This window comes from Pagrus major, chromosome 5 (assembly GCF_040436345.1).
Source record: "Pagrus major chromosome 5, Pma_NU_1.0".
In the NCBI taxonomy this organism is placed as follows: Eukaryota; Metazoa; Chordata; class Actinopteri; order Spariformes; family Sparidae; genus Pagrus; species Pagrus major.
In genome coordinates, this window is record NC_133219.1 from 40,808,260 (window position 1) to 40,832,024 (window position 23,765).

Here is a 23,765-nt window from a genome sequence, read left to right on the forward strand (position 1 = left end):
GGAGATGTGAACAGAATAATAATAATAATAGTGTTTCCATGGATTCAGTGAGTTAGCTGTGAGCTATAAACTCATTTATTCAGATATTCTCCATTCAAGGTGAGCCGAATTAGTTAATAGCACTTCCTGTTTGCAGTGAACTCATTAATGTGCATACAACTGTCACTGGATCACTGCGAGACTGAAGAACACTTAAAAACATGGATGTTCTGAGGGGAGTTCTGCAGTTTTAAAGAGCATTTTTTGTTCTATGAATTCTAAGTGTTTTTATTGATGTTTATTTGTGATGGACGTCAGAGACGACGATGTCCTCAGAAGGTTTGAGTTACACACAATCTGAACATGTGTGTATCACGTCTGTGTGTTCAGATTTGACAGTTATGACTCAGAGAAGAAGAAGAAGTGCGCTTCATGTGTCAAAGCAGCTGAATGTATCTGAAATACATGTGGCTGCATCCTGAAAACAAAATGTGTCATGTTCAACTGCACACTGCTTATTAACACACACACACACACACACACACACACACACACACACACACACACACACACACAGTGTAGCAGCAGGTCCTGACAGATCAGCAGGAAGTGTGTGTGTGTGTGTCTGTGATGTTGAGGCCAAAGTGTGTGTGTGAAGTCATTACACAGTGATTAGACTGATCAGAGATCAGAGGCTGCTGCCTTCAAAGCTGCAGAGGAAACGTTTCTACTAATAAACTCTCAATTACACACTGATTACACACACGAGAGGGAGGTTTATTGATCAACTGTGTGTGTGTGTGTGTGTGTGTGTGTGTGTGTGTGTGTGTTTTGCAGGCGATCATCGACCAGGAGTGTGTGATGCACAGGAAGAGCTACAACACACAGAAGGAGAGTCGTGAGTTTCCTCTGAGCGACTACAGCGAAGAAGAAGAGACGGAGGAGTGACACACACGCACACACACACACACACACACACACGCACACACACACACACACACGCACCTGAAGATGTCCATGTTGTGATGTTGTCTCTGAACACCTTTTACCTTCATCATCAGACTTCCTGTCGTCACAGTCAGAACAGAGCAGACAGCGAACGCTTCTTAAAGGGACAGTGTCGACATTAAAGCCTCGTGCACGTCCTGCATGTCAACATTAAACCTGCAGTGTGGCTCCTTTAAATAACGAACGTCTGTCACGGCCCGGCTCTGATCACACGGGTTCACACAGCGCTGAGTCAGCTTTTCAGCACCATGTAAATCTCTCTGTATTTCAGAGGATGTCAGAGTTTTTAGATCTGGAGTCAGCGGTCACTTTGTGATGTCATTTACACCAACCAGCAATGATTGGTCTGTCAGAGCTGAAGGAGGGGTAACCATGGTGACGGAGTAGGCTATGAGGGCGATGGCGGACCAACCTCAGAAGCGTCCAGCAGAAGTTTCTGAGGCTCCAGATGAAAAAATAAACTGTTCAGAGGAGGATTTGAAGAGAGCTCACCTGTCGGTATACGTTGTGTAATTACTCTCCCTGCCTGAAGGGGGAGACATAGTTTCCACACTGTAGGTTTGAATGTAATTGATTCATCGCTGTAACACCACAGCTCGTGTTCCTGCAGGCTGAGAGGAAATCAGCTTCACAGTTATGAGTCTAAACACATTTATGATAATTCACTAAAAGACGCCTGATGACCTCCGACTGACCGTTAGCTGCGCCCCGCCCCCTTCGTTACTGTTACTATGCACGAGTGTTGTTGAACGTTGAACGCAGATTTTAATTCACAGCGATTTTTGAAACAATGTGTCCTGGATTTCAGACGGACGTGAACTAAAGCAGTGCTCACCGCTGTTAGCAGTTTTAGCTAGCTACTTCAAATGAACTCGGTGCGTTGGTTGAAAACATCGTCTCCACCGACTGTTTTAAGTTTTCATCTGTGTCAAGTCGAAATAAAAAACCTGTAAATGAGCCTGAAATATGCTTTTGATGGCTGAACATGTTATCATGCTAACAACATGTCAAAGGTACAAATGTCATTATTCTCAGCAGCCGGTGATCCGCTCAGCCTGCGAGAGATGGAAATAAAGTGTTGTGCTTCTGTTTCAGGGGTCGCTAATGTTAGCTTTATCTCTGATAGCATCCAGAACATGGTGGATATTCTGGAGCTGAGAGTTATTTAGAGTTAGAATAAGTTAGTTAGCCAAACATGCTAACACTAGCAGCTAATGTTAGAGCAAACACACTGTTTAATTCAGTCCTTAAAAAGCTGCGCTCAATTTTTACTGTTGCTACCGTTTAGCGAACAGTCAGTCGGACAGTTTGTACATCAGTCCATTTATTTCTGTAAATTCAATTAATATCGTTAAAAGTTTCAGAGCCTCTTAATTTAAATGTCTCAGCCAACATGATGTAAACACGAGGCGTCTCCATGAATCTGTCGTCATGTAAAAATAAACAGTTGAGATCAGGAGGATGTTTCAGCTGAAAAATACAATTCATTCATAAATCCCATAATTATTTAAGGGTGTTTGGCATTAATTAAAAAGATTCCATGTAAATGTGAGTTTATTTTGTGTCATTAATGTTTTTATTCAAAGTGTTGAGATGTGAAACTGAGTCTGTATCTGACCTCTGACCTGTGTCACCATTAAAACCTGCAGTAACCTGGACAACACCTGCTCACCTGTGTGTGTTTGTCTGTCCTCGACACTGAGTGTGAGACTGACAGAAGCATCTGGATGGAAATCAGCTCGTGTGTGTGTGTGTGTGTGTGCACGCGTGCTTCTTATCTGCTCTTTAATTTCCTGTGACGGCTCGTTTGTTCGTCAGAGAAAAAGACGGCCGGACAGACAGAAGCTCCGTCAGATGGAAAGGTAAACAGGAAGTGGATGAAAAGCTCACAGGCTTTTCTTTCATAGTCGTTTCACCGTAACCACAAACACTGATGTTGATATTATGAGCGTTCGTCTGATACGAGCACTGAGAAGACAATAGGAAGCTTGTTACACCACAGGATGAATCATGTGAGCTGACGTCTGTTCTTCAGGCAGGAGAAGAAGAAGAAGGAGAAGAAGGAGAAGAAGAAGGAGAAGAAGAAGAAGAAGGAGAAGAAGAAGAAGGAGAAGAAGGAGAAGAAGAAGGAGAAGGAGAAGAAGAAGAAGAAAGAGAAGAAGAAGAAGAAGAAAGAGAAGAAGAAGAAGAAGAAGGAGAAGAAGAAGAAGAAGAAGAAGAAAGAGAAGAAGAAGAAGAAGAAAGAGAAGAAGAAGAAGAAGAAGAAGGAGAAGAAGAAGAAGAAGAAGAAAGAGAAGAAGAAGAAGAAGAAGGAGAAGAAGAAGAAGAAGGAGAAGAAGAAGAAGAAGAAGAAGCAGAAGAAGAAGCTCAGTTTTCATTCATGATTTCTACGACAAAATAACTCAGAGTGCTGCTGAGATGTGTTGAGTTGAAAAGTGAGAGATTTTTTCATCAAACATGAGCTAACCTTTAGCTAACCTAAGATTTAATAAGTTGAGCTGAGCTAATGTGAACCTGAGCTAATGTGAACCTGAGCTAATGTGAACCTGAGCTAATGTGAACCTGAGCTAATGTAAACCTGAGCTAATGTGAACCTGAGCTAATGTGAACCTGAGCTAATGTGAACCTGAGCTAATGCGTTTTGTTCTCGGCCTGTTTATATTATTTAAACAGAAATTTCCATCCAGAGACACAAAATGAACCTGGGAGTGTTCGTTGTGTGTTTACACTGAGAAATGGTAAATGAAAAGAGTTAGCTTAAAGCTAGCAGATGTTTTGATGCTAAAGGCCAAAGAAAAATCACCACAGGCAGATTAGACTTTAATCTGATCAAATAACTGTTGTTTGAGCAGTGTGTGTGTGTGTGTGTGTGGTTAGTATAAGTGAGTGTTAATTACATCCTCTGACAGCAGATCACAGCAGCTTCAGCCCACACACACACACACACACACACACACACACACACACACACACACACACACACACACACACACACAGCTTCAAAACAGTTCCTCCTGCTTTGAAATATGAATACACACAGCTAATCTCTCTCTCTCTCTCTCTCTCTCTGTGTGTGTGTGTGTGTGTGTGTGTGTGTGTGTAACCCTTTGTGTGGCTCTGGTGTGTGTCTGTGTAAACAGGTAGGAAACAGTTGATGCTGATTTATGGAAAATAAAAAGGTGACAAACACATTTTAAATGTGACTGGTGTTGTGGTCTGACCCCGGCAGGCCACCGTCCTGTGATGTGCGTCTCTTTGATCCTCACTGATGCTCTGAAGTGTTCGACGTGCGTGAACGCGTCGATGATCCTGAGCGCCTCTGAAGTGGTGACATCATCCACTTGTTTTTGTTTCTGATGACACGTTTGATGACAGTTGTGTTTTTCAGACACAAAGACATTAGTTACGTTTTTGTCAATTTCATGTTCACAAATGCAAATTCTGTGTCTGCGGCCTTGCTTTGCTTCCTGGCGTCTTTCAGGAGAAGTTTCTTTTCTTTGACAAACAGTTGGAGGTGGACGCCTCCTCTGCTCCGCTTTTCTTTATTTATATGGATTTTCATTTTCAGATGAATTGTTTGGACCCTTTGAAACTTTTCTTCCTCTCTTCTTCTTTATCGGACTTAATTTATGATTTTGAAAGTTACTAAATGATTAAAGAGTTTTTTTACAAAAGTCAACCGGCTCAGTTTGAGATTTCTGTGACGTCACAGCTCACCTTCATTTTATTTGACTTTACATTTCATACTGTTTCATCTCAGAGGGAAACATTTGACTTCACTGCTTTTATTTGATCGCTTTAGTTAATTATTAATACAAAATATAATCAATAATAATTGATGATGATTACAGCAGCATATAAAGACATGAGAATGAGCTAAAGTGATGAACACATGCCTGCATCAACAATTATAATATAATAATATCACATATTATTCTGCATAATGAATACTTTTGTACTTTTGCTACTTTGATGAATACTTTTGTACTTTTACTGGTAAGAGGTTTAACTGAAGTAAAAGATGTAATACTTCCTCCACTGCTGATCGTCAGTGAGTTTTTATTCATTGATTTATTATTTCTATCGTCACGATGATGGAATGTAACAAAGTACATTTACTCAAGTACTGTACAATTACAAGTACCATTTTGAGGAACTTGTACTTAACGTGAGTATCTCCATTTTCTGCTACTTTATATTTCAACTTCGTTACATTTATTTGATATATTTAGTTACAGATTACAGATTACATGCTGCATCAAACCAAATGAAAACATTTTTAAATTCATTATTCAGTCATCAGATTATAATAAACACAGATTCCAGTTACAAGAAAAATGCTGAATATTTGATCCAATAATCAATGAAACAATCAATAAATACATGTAAATATATGTATCAGTTAATTACATTAATATCAGATACTTTTACTCGAGTACTGTTCAAGTGGATTACTTTCACTTTCACCAAAGTAATATTTTAACACCGTTACTTTACTTTACTCGAGTCTTTATAAACATGTGACGTCACGTCGCGCCTTCAGTTACGTTCATCTCGAGATATCGGAACCTACCTCTGGAGCTTGTATCCGGTCGGAGCTATTTTTCCGAACACACGGTCCCTCGCAGTAAGTCGTCCGGAGGTTTCAGTGCTTGTGCCGCGAATCAGAGAAACAAAATCTAAAATGAAAACTGAGTTCAAGAAGGAAACGAGCGACTCGTGAAGAGACAGAAGGAAAGTTTAACACCAACATCCGCCGAGAAAGTGTTTATTTCAACTGTGAGTACAAGAAGCTACGTCTGTTAGCATATATAGCATCCATACTGCTAACAGCACAGCTAACTGCTAACAGCACAGCTAACAGCACAGCTAACAGCACAGCTAACTGCTAACAGCACATACTGGAGTAAAGACATGGCGGTACCAAAGTATCTGATATTAAATGTACTCAAGTCGAATCAGAATTATAATGATGGATCAGCTTCTCTGGCTCTGGTGCAGCATGTAATCTGTAAAGTAACTAGTAACTAAAGTTATCACATACATGTAGTGGAAGTATAAAGTAGAAGAAAATGGAATTACTCCAATTGTACCTCAAAATTGGACTTAAGTACAGTACTTGAGTAAATGTACTTAGTTACATTCCACCAGTGATTACTGGACACACTATATAAACAGTATTAACACCTGAAGCACAGTTGGTGTATTAAACTATCAATGTGATCTGAAATCAATAAACCCTCAGCTGTGGAGGAAGTACTCACATCCTGTACCTGAAAGTTAGTAAAAGTACTGAAGGAGTTTTGAGTACTTCAGACACAGTTTTAAAGAGATTTAGTGGAGTAGAAGTAAAAACAGTGACGGGATGTAACTAAGTACATTTACTCAAACACTGTAACTACAGTTCTGAGGTACTTGTACTTTACTTGAGTATTCCCATTTTCTTCTACATTATACTTCTACTCCACTACAAGTGGTGCTTTTTACTCCACTACATTAATTTGATAAATTTAGTTACTAGTTACTTCACAGATTACATGCTGCGTCAGAGGCAAACGAGTGCTTTGATAAACTAAATGATTTTATTGACAATCAGATAAAAAACATTGAAGCAGATCATCAGAATATCTTGATTAGTGGATCAAAGCTGAAAGTAAACAAGATTTACATCCATGTGAATATATGAAGCCTGTAATTTACTTTTACTCGTAGTTTTGATACTTTCATACATTTCTTTCCAGAAACACAGGCACCAGAGTAATATTTCCACAAGATATCTTTACTTTTACTCAAGTATGACTTTGGGATACTTTACACTGATGATGACAGAACCTGATGACATTAATGAGGTAAAGGTTAGAAGTAATAATGAAGCAGAACGGCCCAACATTCATTAATGTGTTCATCATGTTTCATGTCGCAGCTGCGACACCTGGAGCTCATTAATGGATCAATAATCAGCTCTGTAGTTATAATTCTTTATTTTTGGGGCTGAACTCAGGAAACACTGAGACTCCACTGATGTTTCCATGAATCATTTAGTCCACATCAACATTTTAATGTTGGAATTAAATGTAAATATATGAAGTCTCACACCTTAAATCACAACACTACAGGTAAAATGGCTGCAATGACACAAACTTCAGTACACATGAACACAAATGAGCTCATCGAAAACACGAGAGTCTGAGCGACCCGGTCCGACCCGATGTATCCATTTCCAAGACAGTTTAATGACTCTAGTATGAAGAAATATTCAAACACACCATATTTAGAATGAGTGAAAAATGATAATTTACACAGGAAGTAACGTTTTGTTTTTGGCAGAAGCATCAAGGTCAGAGGTCACAGTAAAGGATCTCTGGAGGTCAGAGGTCACAGTAAAGGATCTCTGGAGATCAGAGGTCACAGTAAAGGATCTCTGGAGCTCAGAGGTCACAGTAAAGGATCTCTGGAGCTCAGAGGTCAAAGAGCTCCTTGAATATGGTCATGCCAGTTTTTTTGGATGGAGCATAAAGTATAAAGTAGCATGAAATGGGATACGTTCATTCAGCATTTCTCTGGTGATCAGAAGTTTATCTCAAGCATTGATGAAACATCGATCTGTTGTATTGATTGATTGATTGATTGATTGATTGATTTGTCTGATGTGACGCATAAAGAAATCGATCTCTCTTTTCTTTCTCGTCTCTCCTCGTCTTCAGGATGGAGCTTTCATCTTTACTTCATGACCTTCATCTCTCCCCCTCCTCCTCCTCAGAGAAGCCCCTCCCCTCTACCTCTCTTCCTCCAATCACAGAGCTCCTGTCTCGTCTGCAGGAGAAGCTGATTGGTGTATCGTCAGAGTCTGAAACGATCTCTCTGATTGGTTGCGTGGAACGTCTCTTTCAAACGGCTGATCCTCATTGGCTGTTCTGCCCGGCCTCCACCAATCAGGATGACAGGTCGGCGGAGCTTCAGGTGTCGTACGGCTCTCTGGTCAGCGCTCTGATTGGCTGTGCAGCTCTGCCGCTCTGTGAAGACGACTGCAGCTCGCTGCCCGCCGCAGCCTATCAGAGCGTCCCGAGCCGAGCTGGACCGGTGTGCTCCGCCCTCACAGCGCTGCTGGGAACTCTGGGAAATGGAGGCGGTCACACTGGTCTGCTGCTGACTCTCGGGCCTCCTGTGTGTGTGTTTGCTGTCACACACTTCCAGGTGAGTCAACAAACATCAGAGTTTCTGTTTTATTAAAGAGTCTTTGTTCAGACTGGACCACGGAGGTTTTTACTTTTCATTTTTCATTTTTTTCATTTGAGGATAAACTCTTGTAGATGCTTCATCTCGGTTTTGAGTTCTGACGTCTCAGTGAGAAGAAGATGAAGTTTACGCTGAAATAAAAAAACCTCCTCTGAACATCTGAACGAAGACTATATGTTGCTCTAATTGTTCTCTGTACGTTTTAAAGGACATAGAAATATCTAAGTGAAACACAGGCATCATATTAATAATGATAAATGATCAATGTGTGTTTCATGTGTGTTCAGGATCAGGTGTGGACCAGCTCCTCCTCCAGAGCGGCGGCTCAGAGCCTGCAGGAGGCGCTGCTGAGGGCGGGGGGCTGGAGAGACTCCGCCCACCTGCTGATGGGGGACGAGAGTCAGGAGAAGAGAGGAATTCTGGGAGGAATCCTGGACGTCCTGCAGCCTCAACTGACCAAGTGAGAATCAGTTTGAATCTGAGTCTGTGGTTCAGTTCACAGCTACATTAACATGCGTCTGATCTGATGTCACTTCCTGCTCTGTATGAAACAAACCCGTCCATCACTGGGACAAACAGACTCCATGTTTCTGCTCAAAGACAGAAAGAAGTTCATGTTGAACATTTGCTGAATTCACAAGAAGGAACAAATAAGTCAGAATCAGTCAGAGACAGAGTTTCACACAGTTTATAAAGTGTCTCCAACTCAACAACTCACTAAACTGACACATTTGTTAAGGGAGTCTGGGGACAAAGAAGTCGCCTATACTGGTTACTGTTTAGTGTATCTGTAAAATGTGACATGTTTAGCATCAATAAAATGTTTCTTCTGTCATAAATTGAGTGTAAATGGTGAAATCAGTGTAAACAGTGTGTTCAAACAGCTGCTAAATGTTGGCAGGTAAGACTTCAGCACTTTAGACACAGAAGCAGACAGGCTGGTGCAGCCATGCTGCCACAAACTGACACTTTTTACAAGGAAACACACAACTTACTGTTTTCATTTAATGCTGAATTTACAAGAAGGAGACAATGATTCAGAATCTGTCAGAGACAGAGTTTCACTACGTTATAAAGTTTGTTTTAACTCAACAACTCTTAAAATCACCACATTTGTTAAGGGAGTCTGGTGATGTTGTGGTGACTGATTCAATGGTTGGGTCAGTTGAAACAGACAGCTGCTGCGGATATCGGCAGGTTAACTGTGTGTGTGTGTGTGTGTGTGTGTGTGTGTGTGTGTGTGTGTGTGCTGCAGGGACTCGTGGCAGCGTTGTGAAGCAGTGAAGTTGGTGTTTGCGTGGACTCTCCTGCAGGTCAGTTTGACCTTTGACCTTCATTCAGTGATGATGTCATCATGGATTTATATATTAAAAAAAAAAGTCATTTAAGCTACATGTTGAAATATTTAAGTCTCCATGGCAACAGAATAAATATAAATCCTCGTTCAGATCTGACAGAAAAAGTCCCATGATCCACCTCGACTTCAGATTCTTGGTACTTCCTGTTTCAGGAAGTTTCAGAGTTTGTGATGTCACACACTCAGGTGTTGTCTTTCTAACTGTGTGTGTGTGTGTGTGTGTGTGTGTGTGTGTGTGTGTGTGTTTTGTGCAGGTCACTCGGCCCTCTCTCTCCCCTCACCTGCCCCGCCTCCTCCCCCCCTCCCTCCTCTTTAATGACCACCACAGACCAGAAAACTGCATGCTGGGAGTTCGCTGTCTGCACCACATCGTGCTCAACACGGTGAGAACACGTGCGCGCACACACACACACACACACACACACACACACACTGATGGTCACATGGAGCTTTAAGTCTCTTTGTCACAAAATGATTATTTGACCACTTTGTGACTGACGGTGTCTCTACACCTGACGGAGTTGCTGGCAGGTGAAACTTGATCCACATGAAGAATTTCAACAGATGTTTCATTTAAATTGTCATGAATACAGAAATATAGAGAATAAAAGAAACCTTGGAACAATAAATTTGGCTTTTCTTCCCAAACAGTTTTCCCAAAAAAGGCAAAATGTTGAGAAACATTTTTGGGGAAAAAAAGTCAGATCTTTTTCTTTCACATTTTTTTTTGTCATAATTCTGAAGTTTTGAAAATTAAAATGTGTTTTGGAAAGTTTAAAACAATTTTTTTTATAGAAGATAAAGAACATTTTTATAAACCGTAAAGACAATTAATTTTTATTTAAGAAAAAACGAGTTCAACATTTTGTCATCGAGAACTGAGACTGTAACTAAAAATGAAAAGAAACTCCACGTGCCTGTTGTGATGGTGATGATGGTTGTGTGTGTGTGTGTGTGTGTGTGTGTGTGTGTGTGTGTGTGTGTGTGTGTGTGTGTGTTCAGCCTGCTGCAGATCTCCGTCAGTTCAACACAGCAGAAGTTCTCTATCAGGCGCTGTTCAAACACCTGTACACCACAGAGGCTGCTGTCATACAGGTAACACACACACACACACACACACACACACACGCACACACACACACACACACACACACTCGTCCGCTGAGATCCCAAACTGATTTGAAAAGATTTTATTTCCACCATTTTTAATCTGAAATCTTCACTGCAGCTGATTTACACTCAGATAAAATGGAGGACAGTAAACACAGTGACACATACAGTAAACAGGAAGTGATGTCAGACACAGCTGGATGCAGAGTGTATGTGTGTGTGTGTGTGTGTGTTCAGGCGGTCCTGTCCTGTCTCTTGGACCTACTCCTGGTTTTGGAAACGCCCCCCTCCTCGCTCGGCCCCTCCTTCTCCCGCAGGAAGCCCTGTCACCATGACGACGTGCTGCGTCTGGTCCTGACACACATGGAGGCGGAGCACAAGGTGGCGCTGCGACGCGTCTACGCCTCCGCCCTGCCTCCGTACATCGACAGGTGGGAGGGGCGCTTCATATTCATCCTGTTACAGCAGCGGGCGGGTGGAGTCTGAAGCTGATTCTCAGGGGGTGTTTGTTTTGTGTGCGGGGTCAGGATGGGCGTGGCCGTGTGCAGACACCTACAACGGGTGGAGCGGGTGGTGCTGGGCTACCTGGAGGTCAGAGATCCACCTGAGGAGACGAGTCGACTGAAGATCCTCGAGGTGCTGCAGAAAACCATCAGAGCTGCCTGGCCACGGTCAGAACACACACACACCACAATACACACACACACACACACACACAGACACACACAGACAGACACACACACACACACACACACAGACACACAGACACACAGACAGACACAGACAGACACACACACAGACACACACACACACACAGACAGACACACACTCTGGAGTCTGTTCTTGAGGATGATTCAGTTTCCATCCATCAGTTATTCTGCTGATTATCTTCTGTATTGATCGATCAGTTCCTCAAAGATCTGAGACTTCTTTAAACAATGACTCAGACTCATGAGTCCATTATTAAAATAATGGTGTATATTTAATCAGATCTCATTAACAAGTAAGAAAACAGATTAAAAGAAACAAACATAATAATGAGAGACGACAGCATGAAAACATTCATAAAGAAAACAGTTTAACATTCAGTTCATCTGATCAACTCTGACCTCTGGAGGACAAACGAGGAACTGCAGCTCATCTCACCTGTCTGCCTCTCTGACCCCGTCTGTCTGTCTGTCTGTCTGTCTGTCTGTCAGGATGCCGTGTCGTGTCGTCATGTTGCTGCGTTGCCTGTTGAAGTTGCTGCTCGATGTGTGTTCGGACTCTCAGCTCAGTGACCCGGTCAGACAGAAGCTGACGGGTCAGACGGCGCTGTGTATCAGACTGCTGGACGGCTGCTCGAGCGGAAACCTGCAGGTGTGTTCACCTTTATAACATGTTGGTTCTTTAAACCAGCTGAGACTCACTGAGATCACAGAGGAGACACCTGACCAAGAATGGTGGCAACTCAAGAGTTCCAGCAGTAAATTACAGAGGAACACACAGATTAAACATTCAGACACTCTGAACTGTTCCTTTAACATCGATATCCTGTCTGTCAGCCTCTCCTCCAGCAGGTCGACAGCAGCTGTTGCAGCTCTGAGATGCTCCATTGCCTAGCGACAGTAACTATGACGACAGACAGGTGATGCAGCACACCTGGAACACCTGGAGGAGAGACGAGGTGAGAGCAGACAAACGAGGCGTGGACACTGAACAGTTTGAACATAAAGAGTTTAATTTAAAGATAAACATCATCTGTATTCACAGCAGCGTGCGACTCTGTTGTACGTGTTTTCATGAAGGCACCACAAGCTTCTTTAAGTGCTTCATGTTGAGATCACGTGTTGCGTTCACAGACCTCAGAAATATTCCGTCAGTGCTTAATGTTTTCAGCTCCACATGACACAGTGATGCTGATGATGCGTTCAGGGCGCGCGTCATCGTCCGAATCTGAGCTGATTGTCATTAACAGAAAACTGTCGGTGCTTCGCTCGTCAGAGACGCTGTTGTATAACTTAAAGTTCATGAGGTTGAGGTTCAAAGTTCAGTCTTGACATCAGAAACAGTTTTTGTAAAAACAAACTCACTGCAGGTTCATTTAGTCGATGTTCTGGAGCGTCTGATCTGAACAGTTCAGACAATAATAATAATCCTACATCAGAAATGTCCGGCGTGTCGATCTTTGGCAGTCTCATAATTTGGTTCTTGGTGTCCACGTTGATTTTTGATTCAAAACAATTCTGCGTGTTAAACCTTTAATTAATCTGCTGAAATACAACATGAGACACAGCTGCCAAAGATTCACATCAAGACTTAACTCACAGCTTTTATCCCGACGTGGATCAGAAGTCTTCATATATGAGGAAACTGATACGATCGAAAGCTCCGGAACAGAAACTAAATGGACTTTAGGTGAGATTTTCTAATCTGTCTAACATCAGTGTGTGTGTGTGTGTGTGTGTGTGTGTGTGTGTGTGTGAGCAGAGAGTCCAGCTGGTCCAGTCTGTGTTTCAGTCCCAGTAACGTCTCCTCAGTCTCAAGTCGTCTCTCCGTGAGAGTTTCCTGCTGAGTCCACAAACTGCAGCGCAGACGAGCCTGGAGGACAAAACAGACACTCAGTCAGGACTCGTCTCTACGTCCACTGAAGGACATCTGTTCTGTCTCCTACAGAGCCTCATGTGTCAGATGGACATCCAACACAGACAGATCTGGGGCGCATTTAGCCTAGCTTAGTACAAAAGACTGAAAGCCGAGGGAAACTGTTAGCCTAGCATCTGTCAGGTCTGATTCATGTGTTGAATTATTCAACATTTTTTATTTTCACTGAGTGAAGAAACATTTTCTGTGACAGTATTTTGGTCATTTTGGATGTCACGTCTGGTGAAACCAGTTGTAGTGTCACATACGACAGAACATACCGTTAAGCTGCTGCAGCGACCAGCGAACCGTCCAACTCTCACTGTCGCTCGTTAGCTAGCACGATGTGACAGGGTTGAGTTTTTGGAGGTTTTTGTCTTTTTTAATGAAGCTAAGCTAACAGTTTCCCCTGCTTCTAAACATGTGACAACAACAGTAAGACTGACTTCAGTCTTCACTGTGTAACTCGGTATAAATGTTACCTGTGGAAACAAAGTGATGATAAAAAGTCAGACCGGATCATCTGAACATCAATAATCCTGTAAAAACACTCCTGTTTGTTGTCTGAAGATTCATGTCGTTTGTTTCTAATAAAGTTAATAATAAACTTATCGTTCACCTTCAGTCGGTCTTCTTCTTGTCTCAGTTTTTCTCTCTGCAGCTCCACCGTCCACCTCTCCTCCTGACAACACACACACACACTGTAAAATCTATAAATGAATAAATAAACACATTAATTCAAACAACTCACTTGTCACGCCCCAGGCTAGGGGAACAGAGGCGCAACATAAATGAGGCAGAGAACAACGTTTTGCAACCAGAAAACTGTAGTTTATTGTTAACCGCTCAAGACAATCAATGATTACGGTACCAAAGTAGGAACAAAGCCAAAACAAAATATGACAGAACACAAAGTGAAGCTTCTCTTCAGGGTGAACTAAGGCCAAAATAATAAAAGAAACTATCTTCTCGACCGGTCTATCTAGCCCTGGGAGGAAACAAAAGAACAAACAAAATCACAACAGAGAGAAGAAATAGAAATAAATTATTGATCAATGTAATTCATGTTTGTCTACATTTATCTGTCTGAGTTCATGTCGCAGGAAACAAACGTAGATCAACAGATTAAATATTATTTATTTAAATGTAGTGTTTTTCTGTCGGGACTCACCTCAGTACTGAAGGCTGATCTCAGACCAGCTGTACATAGGTAGAAAGACTCTTCGTCCTCCTCTTCCTCCCTGCTGTCCTCTTCCTACACACACAGAACATGTTAAATAAACAATTATTGATTTTCATCCTGAGATCTTATTGAATAAATGTCTACCTCTTCGTCTTTCTTTTGTTGTTCATCTTCACGTTTGTTTTGTAGCCTCTCCTCTTTCAGCCGTAGCCCCTCCCCCAGCTGCTTTAGCCCCTCCTCCTTGTGGAGCAGCTGTTTCTCTCTCTGCCTAAGCTCCTCCTCTGACAAGTCAAACAGGAAATAAAGTTATTTGGTATATTTTCTCTTTGTAATGCCTTATTTTAACGTTTAAATTGTTTTTTTAAATCTTCTATAAAAACATTTTATCTTCTGTAAACTTTTTCTCAAAACTTTGACCTTTTATTCAAACTTTTTCTTAAAATGCTGACGTTTTTTCTCAGAATTCTTGCTTTGCTTAAAACTTTTCCCAAAACCTTTTTCTCAAAATGTTGACTTTTTCCTAAAAATTCTGACTTTTCCTTTGACTTTTTTCAAAATTCTGACTTTTCCCTTAACTTTTTTCAAATTTCTGATTTTTCCTTTAACTTTATCTCACATTTCAGTTTTTTCCCCTGAACTTTTTCTCAAAATTCTCACTTTTTCCCCGTCTTTTTCTCGAATTTTCACTTTTTCCCTTAGCTTTTCCCAAACTTCCCTTAACTTTTTCTAAAATTTTAGATTTTTCCCTGAACTTTTTCAGAAAATTATGACTTTTCCCTTTTTTTCAACTTTCTGAAAAAATCAGAAATTTGAGAGTAATTGAGAGAAATTTAAGAAAAAATTAGGAGAAATTTCAGAAAAAGTTGAGAGAAAAAAAATCAGAAATTTGAGATTTTCTCAGACATTTTGTCTTTTGTAAACTGAAACCGAAGGTTTCGAAAAATTTCGGAAACTTTCCGAAAATTTCGGAAACTTTCCGAAAATTCCGGAAAGTTTCCGAAAATTCCGGAAAGTTTCCGAAACTTTCCGGAAAATTTCGGAAATCTTTACATCTACCTCTACTTGTGAAATTTCTGATTTTTCCTTTAACTTTATCTCACATTTCAGTTTTTTCCCCTGAACTTTTTCTCAAAATTCTGACTTTTTTCCCTTAACTTTTTCTCAAAATTGGCTTTGTTCCCCTTAACTTTTTCCTCAAATTTCCCCTTAACTTTTTCTCAAATTTCAGTTTTTCCCCAACCCTTCTCTTATGCGTCTTTATCCACAATGAAAGTTTAAAAATGTGACAGATATCAGAGGATTGAAGCTTCAACCTCATCTTACACCTTGAGCCAATGAGAAAGAGACAAAGACCTTGTCATTTTTAAAGCTTTTCACCCTTTATTCTTGTTGGACCTTAAAATTCACAGAGGATTAAATAAATATTTTGTTTTTCTGCTCGGTTTCACACACACACAAAAAAATCTCTGGAATTAAAAAAATTAATTCACTTTTTCTTTACTCCATTTCATGCATGAAAAAAAAATTCATGTGAAGAAACATTTGGAGGAGTCCTTGATCAAGTAGCTCAGGATGTTAGAGCTCTACTTGTAGATTTTTAGGATCCTCACTCAAACTTTTGAGATTGAAGTCTGTTTTCCAAAAGTAAAAGTCAAAAATGTAGGAATTACACTGGAATAGCTCAGTGTCTTAGCAGGATGATCAGAAGTTCTGTGGATACTGGTTCAATCCTTGTGAGGCTTGAAGGTCAGGTTACTGAAGGAAACAGTGAAAACCTCTGAGAAACAGAAAAGACCACATGAACAAGTGGCTTAGCTTATAAGAGGATTACTTGAAGTTTCAGAGATTGGGGGTTTGATCCTTATGAGGATCCTCTTTTTCCTTCTTCATAAAAATGTGTCTGAATTTAAAAAATGAGAAAAATCTTCATATTTTTCCCCCTCGTTTTTTTTTGAAAAACTTCCCCTCAATATTTTTTCCCTAAACTTTTTCTCAAAATTCTCACTTTTTCTCGAATTTTCACTTTTTCCCTTAGCTTTTCCCAAATTTCCCATAACTTTTTCTAAAATTTTAGATTTTTCCCTGAACTTTTTCAGAAAATTATGACTTTTCCCTTTTTTTTCAACTTTCTGAAAAAAATCAGAAATTCAAGAAAAAATTAGGAGAATTTTCAGAAAAAGTTGAGAAAAAATCAGAAATTTGAGATTTTCGCAGACAATTTGTCTATTGTAAACTGAAACCGAAAGTTTCCGAAAATTCCCGAAAAATTTCCGGAAATTTTTGAAAGTTTCCGAAGATTTCCGAAAGTTTCCGAAAGTTTCCGAAAGTTTCCAAAGATTTTCGAAAATTTTCGAAGATTCCGGAAGTCTTCGGAAATTTTCGGAAATCTTTACATCATCAAGACAAAGAAAAAATTGTCTTGTGACGTGAAACTAACTTAACCTTTTCTCTAAATCTGACTTTCTCAAAAATTCTCACCTTTTCTCCTTAATTTTTTCTCCAAATTCACTTTTTCCCTTAACTTTCTCATAAAATTATTTTGAGAAAAAGTTGAGGGGAAAAAAAATCAGAAATTTGAGGAAAGTTAAGAGATATTTGAGAAAAAAATTGAGAAATTTCACCTTAACTTAATCTTTGACAATTTTACAAAAAAATAAAGAAGATGCCTGAATTCCCGAGGATTTCCAGAGGTTTCCAAAGATTCCCGAAGTTTTCCGAAAATTGCTGAAGGTTTCAGAAGTGTTTGGAAACCTTCACAAATCTTCACAAATCTTTCCATCATCAAGACAAAGAAAAAAAAATTGTCTTTTGAAACTAACTCAACCTTTTCTCTAAATCTGACTTTTTCTCAAAAAATCAAGAGTATAAAAAGTATAAATAAGAGTGTCTGAAAATTCTAAAGAATTTCTGAAAAAAAACAAAGGTGGAAGAATAAGATTTTTTTTTTCAGATTTAGAGAAAAGGTTTAGTTAGTCCCATGTCACAAAAGCCTTTTTTTCTTGATTGATGGAAAGATTTTCTGAAGGTTTCTGAATATTTCCGAAACCTTCTGAAAATTTCGGCAATTTTCGGAAAATTTCGGCAATTTTCGGAAAATTTCGGCAATTTTCGGCAATTTTCGGAAAATTTCGGCAATTTTCGTGAATCTTCCGAAATCTTCGGGAACCTTGGGAAAATTTCCGAATGTTTCCGAAAATTGTCGAAATTTTTCGAAGATTTCCGAAATTTTCCACAAATTGCCGAAGATTTCGGAAGTCTTTGGAAATCTTCGGAAATGTTTCTATCATCAAGACAAAGAAAAAATTGTTTTTTGTGTGACGTGAAACTAACTTTTTCTCTAAATCTGACTTTCTCAAAAATTCTCACCTTTTTACCTTACATTTTTCTCCAAACTCACTTTTTCCCTTAACTTTTTCAGAAAATTATTTTGAGAAAAAGTTGAGGGGGAAAAAAATCAGATATTTGAGAAAAAATTAAGGAGAAATTTCACCTTAACTTAATCTTTGACAATTTTACAAAAAAATTAAAAAGTTGCCTGAATTCCCGAAGGTTCCCGAAAATTCCCGAAGACTTCCGAGGATTTCCGAAAATTGTTGAAATTTTCAGAAGGTTTCCGAAATATTCAGAAACCTTCAGAAAATCTTTCCATCAACAAGACAAAGGAAAACAACTGGCTTTTGTGAAACGAAATTAACTAAACCTTTTCTCTAAATCTGAAGAAAAAAAATCTTATTCTTCCACCTTGGTTTGTTCAAAAATTCTTTAGGATTTTCAAAATACTCTTATTTATACTTTTTATACTCTTGATTTTTTGAGAAAAAGTCAGATTTAGAGAAAAGGTTGAGTTAGTTTCAAAAGACAATTTTTTTTTCTTTGTCTTGATGATGGAAAGATTTGTGAAGATTTGTGAAGGTTTCCAAACACTTCTGAAACCTTCAGCAATTTTCGGAAAACTTCGGGAATCTTTGGAAACCTCTGGAAATCCTCGGGAATTCAGGCATCTTCTTTATTTTTTTGTAAAATTGTCAAAGATTAAGTTAAGGTGAAATTTCTCAATTTTTTTCTCAAATATCTCTTAACTTTCCTCAAATTTCTGATTTTTTTTCCCCTCAACTTTTTCTCAAAATAATTTTATGAGAAAGTTAAGGGAAAAAGTGAATTTGGAGAAAAAATTTAGAGAAAAGGTTAAGTTAGTTTCACGTCACAAGACAATTTTTTCTTTGTCTTGATGATGTAAAGATTTCCGAAAATTTCCAAGACTTCCGGAATCTTCGAAAATTTTCGAAAATCTGTGGAAACTTTCGGAAACTTTCGGAAATCTTCGGAAACTTTCGAAAATTTCCGGGAATTTTCGGGAATTTTCGGAAACTTTCGGTTTCAGTTTACAATAGACAAATTGTCTGCGAAAATCTCAAATTTCTGATTTTTTCTCAACTTTTTCTGAAAATTCTCCTAATTTTTTCTTAAATTTCTGATTTTTTTCAGAAAGTTGAAAAAAAAGGGAAAAGTCATAATTTTCTGAAAAAGTTCAGGGAAAAATCTAAAATTTTAGAAAAAGTTATGGGAAATTTGGGAAAAGCTAAGGGAAAAAGTGAAAATTCGAGAAAAAGTGAGAATTTTGAGAAAAAGTTTAGGGAAAAAATATTGAGGGGAAGTTTTTCAAAAAAAAACGAGGGGGAAAAATATGAAGATTTTTCTCATTTTTTAAATTCAGACACATTTTTATGAAGAAGGAAAAAGAGGATCCTCATAAGGATCAAACCCCCAATCTCTGAAACTTCAAGTAATCCTCTTATAAGCTGAGCCACTTGTTCATGTGGTCTTTTCTGTTTCTCAGAGGTTTTCACTGTTTCCTTCAGTAACCTGACCTTCAAGCCTCACAAGGATTGAACCAGTATCCACAGAACTTCTGATCATCCTGCTAAGACACTGAGCTATTCCAGTGTAATTCCTACATTTTTGACTTTTACTTTTGGAAAACAGACTTCAATCTCAAAAGTTTGAGTGAGGATCCTAAAAATCTACAAGTAGAGCTCTAACATCCTGAGCTACTTGATCAAGGACTCCTCCAAATGTTTCTTCACATGAATTTTTTTTTCATGCATGAAATGGAGTAAAGAAAAAGTGAATTAATTTTTTTAATTCCAGAGATTTTTTTGTGTGTGTGTGAAACCGAGCAGAAAAACAAAATATTTATTTAATCCTCTGTGAATTTTAAGGTCCAACAAGAATAAAGGGTGAAAAGCTTTAAAAATGACAAGGTCTTTGTCTCTTTCTCATTGGCTCAAGGTGTAAGATGAGGTTGAAGCTTCAATCCTCTGATATCTGTCACATTTTTAAACTTTCATTGTGGATAAAGACGCATAAGAGAAGGGTTGGGGAAAAACTGAAATTTGAGAAAAAGTTAAGGGGAAATTTGAGGAAAAAGTTAAGGGGAACAAAGCCAATTTTGAGAAAAAGTTAAGGGAAAAAAGTCAGAATTTTGAGAAAAAGTTCAGGGGAAAAAACTGAAATGTGAGATAAAGTTAAAGGAAAAATCAGAAATTTCACAAGTAGAGGTAGATGTAAAGATTTCCGAAATTTTCCGGAAAGTTTCGGAAACTTTCCGAAATTTTCGGAAAGTTTCCGGAAAGTTTCCGAAATTTTCGGAAAGTTTCCGAAATTTTTCGAAGCCTTCGGTTTCAGTTTACAAAAGACAAAATGTCTGAGAAAATCTCAAATTTCTGATTTTTTTTCTCTCAACTTTTTCTGAAATTTCTCCTAATTTTTTCTTAAATTTCTCTCAATTACTCTCAAATTTCTGATTTTTTCAGAAAGTTGAAAAAAAGGGAAAAGTCATAATTTTCTGAAAAAGTTCAGGGAAAAATCTAAAATTTTAGAAAAAGTTAAGGGAAGTTTGGGAAAAGCTAAGGGAAAAAGTGAAAATTCGAGAAAAAGACGGGGAAAAAGTGAGAATTTTGAGGAAAAAGTCTGAAAAAAGTCAAAATTTTGAGAAAAAGTTTAGGGTTAGATTCAGGTTATGATTCACTGTGACTGACTGAGCTGGTTGAGCTGCAGCTCCTGCTGGATCAGACGGCGCCCCCTGTCCTCCAATTGACACACTGTAGCTTTAATATCGTCCAGTCCAACACACACAGCCTGAGAGAGAGAGACAGAGAGAGAGAGAGACAGAGCGACATAGAGACAGATAAGTTGCCAGAGACACGACCAGTTACCACGTTACTGTTGTTTGGTCATGTAACATTGCTTTGTGGGACATTTCTCTTTATTTTGTCAAGTGAAGGATCTGTTTAGTTATCAGACTGTGAACTGTGAACACCATTAGATCGACACACCCCCGCTCCGCACCACCAGCTTATCAATTCACACAGGCGCCGGTTCAACTCTGCTGCGCCTCTGATACTACCTCTGATACTACCTCTGATACTACCTCTGACTCTACCTCTGACACTACCTCTGACACTACCTCTGACTCTACCTCTGATACTACCTCTGATACTACCTCTGACTCTACCTCTGACACTACCTCTGACACTACCTCTGACACTACCTCTGACTCTACCTCTGACACTACCTCTGACACTACCTCTGACACTACCTCTGACTCTACCTCTGACTCTACCTCTGACACTACCTCTACCTCTGACACTACCTCTACCTCTGACACTACCTCTGACACTACCTCTGACACTACCTCTGACTCTACCTCTGACACTACCTCTACCTCTGACACTACCTCTACCTCTGACACTACCTCTGATACTACCTCTGACACTACCTCTGGTACTACCTCTGACTCTACCTCTGACACTACCTCTGACACTACCTCTGACACTACCTCTGACTCTACCTCTGACACTACCTCTGACACTACCTCTGACTCTACCTCTGACACTACCTCTGACACTACCTCTACCTCTGACTGGGGATGTAATGGTTACCGGTGTCACGGTAAACCACGGTAAAATTCCCGACGGTGAAGGTTACCGTTTAAGTTACCATGGTAACCGACGCGGTCGATAACCATGGTGTGGAAAACTCGCGAGATACTTTATCCAAGTCTCCCTACGCAGGCGCAGCGTGCAACGTGCGCTTGTTATGTAGTGAAGAAGACATGGCGGAGGGAGGACGTGATAGTAGCGGCCCTCAAGGCATTTTTCCGCCTTCAAAGAGAACCAAATCTGAAGTCTGGGCGTATTTTGGTTATTATAAGAATGCTCAGGGACAGCTGGTCGAGGATGGCAGCCCTATCTGCAGGAGCTGCAAGAAGAAAGTTGTTGCAAGGGGACGCAACACATCCAATTTACTTACTCATTTGCGCGACCATCACCCTCAACTGTTCAGCGAATGCAAGGTAAATTAACCTTAAGCTGGGGTGCATGATGTGTGTATGTCGAGTTTTCTCTGTCTAATTTGCTGTCACTAATGCAAACTGACCAGATAGTGGTATAACTGAACGAAGTTGATCCGTGTTTTTGCATGTTATCTGAACCGCTTATTAATTGTAGATTTCACTTTTTAAAGTCGACCTAATAATTCCCCAGATATTGATGCAGAGCTGCAGTGAGGAGGATTTGAGACAAACACGTACTGGGTGGACTGAGTTAATGAATGCAAACTGACTGAGATGACTGACTTTCATCTCAGCTCCGTTCACCGGAGCAGCGTCTACCTGTGGCTCAGCAGCCATTTGACCAATCAGATTGACCGAGTCCAGTGACAACAGACGAGCAAGCAGACAGAGACAGACAGCCAATATATATAAGTAATATCAGAAATATATAATACTTGTGGATTATTTGTAGAATAGACTATATATAAAGAATAATATAAAATGGTGAATATAACAAGTGTCTAGATAGAGATAAGAGCCAAAATAGAGTATTCATAATTAATTTAACAATAATCCTTTTTGTTTTGATCTAAAAAATTATCCAACCTGTTTCTCACAAAAGTGATATGATCTAGATTGTGAGTTTTGTGGTCTGTTGGTTGCACCCTTAGTATTAAGTAACAATGACAGTAATAATTAATAATGACATTTTCTATTCATTTTTTTCACAGAGAGGGTCTGCTGGCCAATCGAGTGCTACTGCCAGTACATCTCATTCTACCTCTGTAACGCAGACATTACAGGACGCGTTTCAAAAACAGGCTGCTTATACCCTAACCCTTTTAATATATAATAAATCTATTCAAATATAAATCTTGGTGAAATTATTTCAATTTATCAGTGTATCAGTGTTTTTTAAACATTTTGAAGACATTTTAAAAATACCGCGGTATACCGATAACCGTGATAATTTTGGTTACTATTACAGTGGTGTGAAATTTTCATACCGTTACATCCCTACCTCTGACTCTACCTGTGTGTGTGTGTGTATGTGTTTGTTGTACCTGTGTATGTTGTATCTGTGTGTGTTGTACCTGTGTGTGTTGTATCTGTGTGTTCAGCTCCTTCAGTTGTTCATCTCTCTGCTGCTGCAGCTGACTGGACACACTCAGCTCCTACAGGACACACACACACACACACACACACACTCATCAGTACAAACACAGAGGACAGCCTGTGTGTGTGTGTGTGTGTGTGTGTGTGTGTGTTCACCTGTTGCAGAGTGTACAGGTGTTTCTTCCTCTCCTCCAGCTGTTCACTGAGCAGAGACAGCAGCTCACAGTCCTCTGAAACACAAACATCATGTCAGGTTGTTGTCTTCCTCCTGAACTGAAGATATACAGACACTGAGTATGTTCCAGTCATAATCAATAATCTGTATGTTATGATACAGTCTGGATGTAGTGATGATGTCACACCGTTAAGCTGCTTCTGACTGGCTGCTGTGTCTCTGACCACTTCCTGTTTGAGGAGCTGGGCATGGTTGAGCTCCTCCCTCTGTTTAGTAAGCTCCGCCTCCACTGCTGAGAGACACCTGACACACACACACACACACACACACACAGAAACTCATAAATTAATCGATGATTCCTGACACTGATGATGTCACCATTTATAGTTTCTCACTCAGTCGCAGGTTTTTATGATCTTTTTTAAACTTCACGTTAAAGTTATTGTTATTGTTTTATAATGTTACATCTAAATAATACACCCACCTGTGTGTGTTTGTGTGTCTGTGTGTGTGTGTGCGCGTGTACCTGTCGGCGTGCCTCCGTCGGGCCTCCAGGTGTTTACACTGCTCCTGCAGGCTGCTCCTCTCCTCCCTCCTCCTGCTCAGCTCCTCCTGCTGCTGCTTCATGAATCAAAAGATAAAAAAA

General features: G+C 39.7%; 3 protein-coding genes across 3 annotated transcripts in view; 2 read left to right on the top strand and 1 right to left on the bottom strand.

Annotated features, from left to right (window-relative positions):
* The window catches only part of LOC140995763 (chromaffin granule amine transporter-like), a 10,132-nt gene extending 8,013 nt beyond the window's left edge, over positions 1-2,119 (top strand). Inside the window, exon 16 of the mRNA XM_073465845.1 lies at positions 817-2,119. Coding sequence (XP_073321946.1) covers positions 817-927 — 111 coding nt within the window. The 3' untranslated portion in view covers positions 928-2,119. The remainder of the gene's footprint in view (positions 1-816) is intronic.
* A 3,474-nt stretch (positions 2,120-5,593) lies between these two features.
* On the top strand, positions 5,594-13,936 carry tti2 (TELO2 interacting protein 2). The gene is made up of 11 exons (XM_073465847.1): positions 5,594-5,766; positions 7,692-8,181; positions 8,511-8,683; positions 9,479-9,536; positions 9,835-9,963; positions 10,583-10,675; positions 10,928-11,121; positions 11,218-11,361; positions 11,890-12,049; positions 12,235-12,356; positions 13,160-13,936. Exons 2-10 carry the CDS (start codon positions 7,693-7,695, stop codon positions 12,319-12,321), a joined length of 1,527 nt encoding a protein of 508 aa, XP_073321948.1. The 5' UTR covers positions 5,594-5,766; position 7,692; the 3' UTR covers positions 12,322-12,356; positions 13,160-13,936.
* Positions 13,937-14,126: 190 nt separating this feature from the next.
* LOC140995732 (uncharacterized) overlaps positions 14,127-23,765 on the bottom strand; it is a 33,971-nt gene continuing 24,332 nt past the window's right edge. Inside the window, exons 30-37 of the mRNA XM_073465809.1 lie at positions 23,646-23,740; positions 23,307-23,422; positions 23,101-23,174; positions 22,923-23,003; positions 20,534-20,633; positions 14,640-14,776; positions 14,484-14,567; positions 14,127-14,300 (exon numbers count right to left, since the gene is read on the bottom strand). Of these exons, the coding sequence (XP_073321910.1) occupies positions 14,295-14,300; positions 14,484-14,567; positions 14,640-14,776; positions 20,534-20,633; positions 22,923-23,003; positions 23,101-23,174; positions 23,307-23,422; positions 23,646-23,740 (693 nt within the window). The 3' untranslated portion in view covers positions 14,127-14,294. The remainder of the gene's footprint in view (positions 14,301-14,483; positions 14,568-14,639; positions 14,777-20,533; positions 20,634-22,922; positions 23,004-23,100; positions 23,175-23,306; positions 23,423-23,645; positions 23,741-23,765) is intronic.

Bases quoted from the DNA above. Each gene is read 5' to 3' on its own strand.
- tti2 (XM_073465847.1), top strand. From the start codon at position 7,693: ATGGAGCTTTCATCTTTACTTCATGACCTTCATCTCTCCCCCTCCTCC. The intron at 9,964-10,582 runs GTGAGAACACGT...GTGTGTGTTCAG, and splicing joins ACCACATCGTGCTCAACACG to CCTGCTGCAGATCTCCGTCA. The intron at 10,676-10,927 runs GTAACACACACA...GTGTGTGTTCAG, and splicing joins CAGAGGCTGCTGTCATACAG to GCGGTCCTGTCCTGTCTCTT.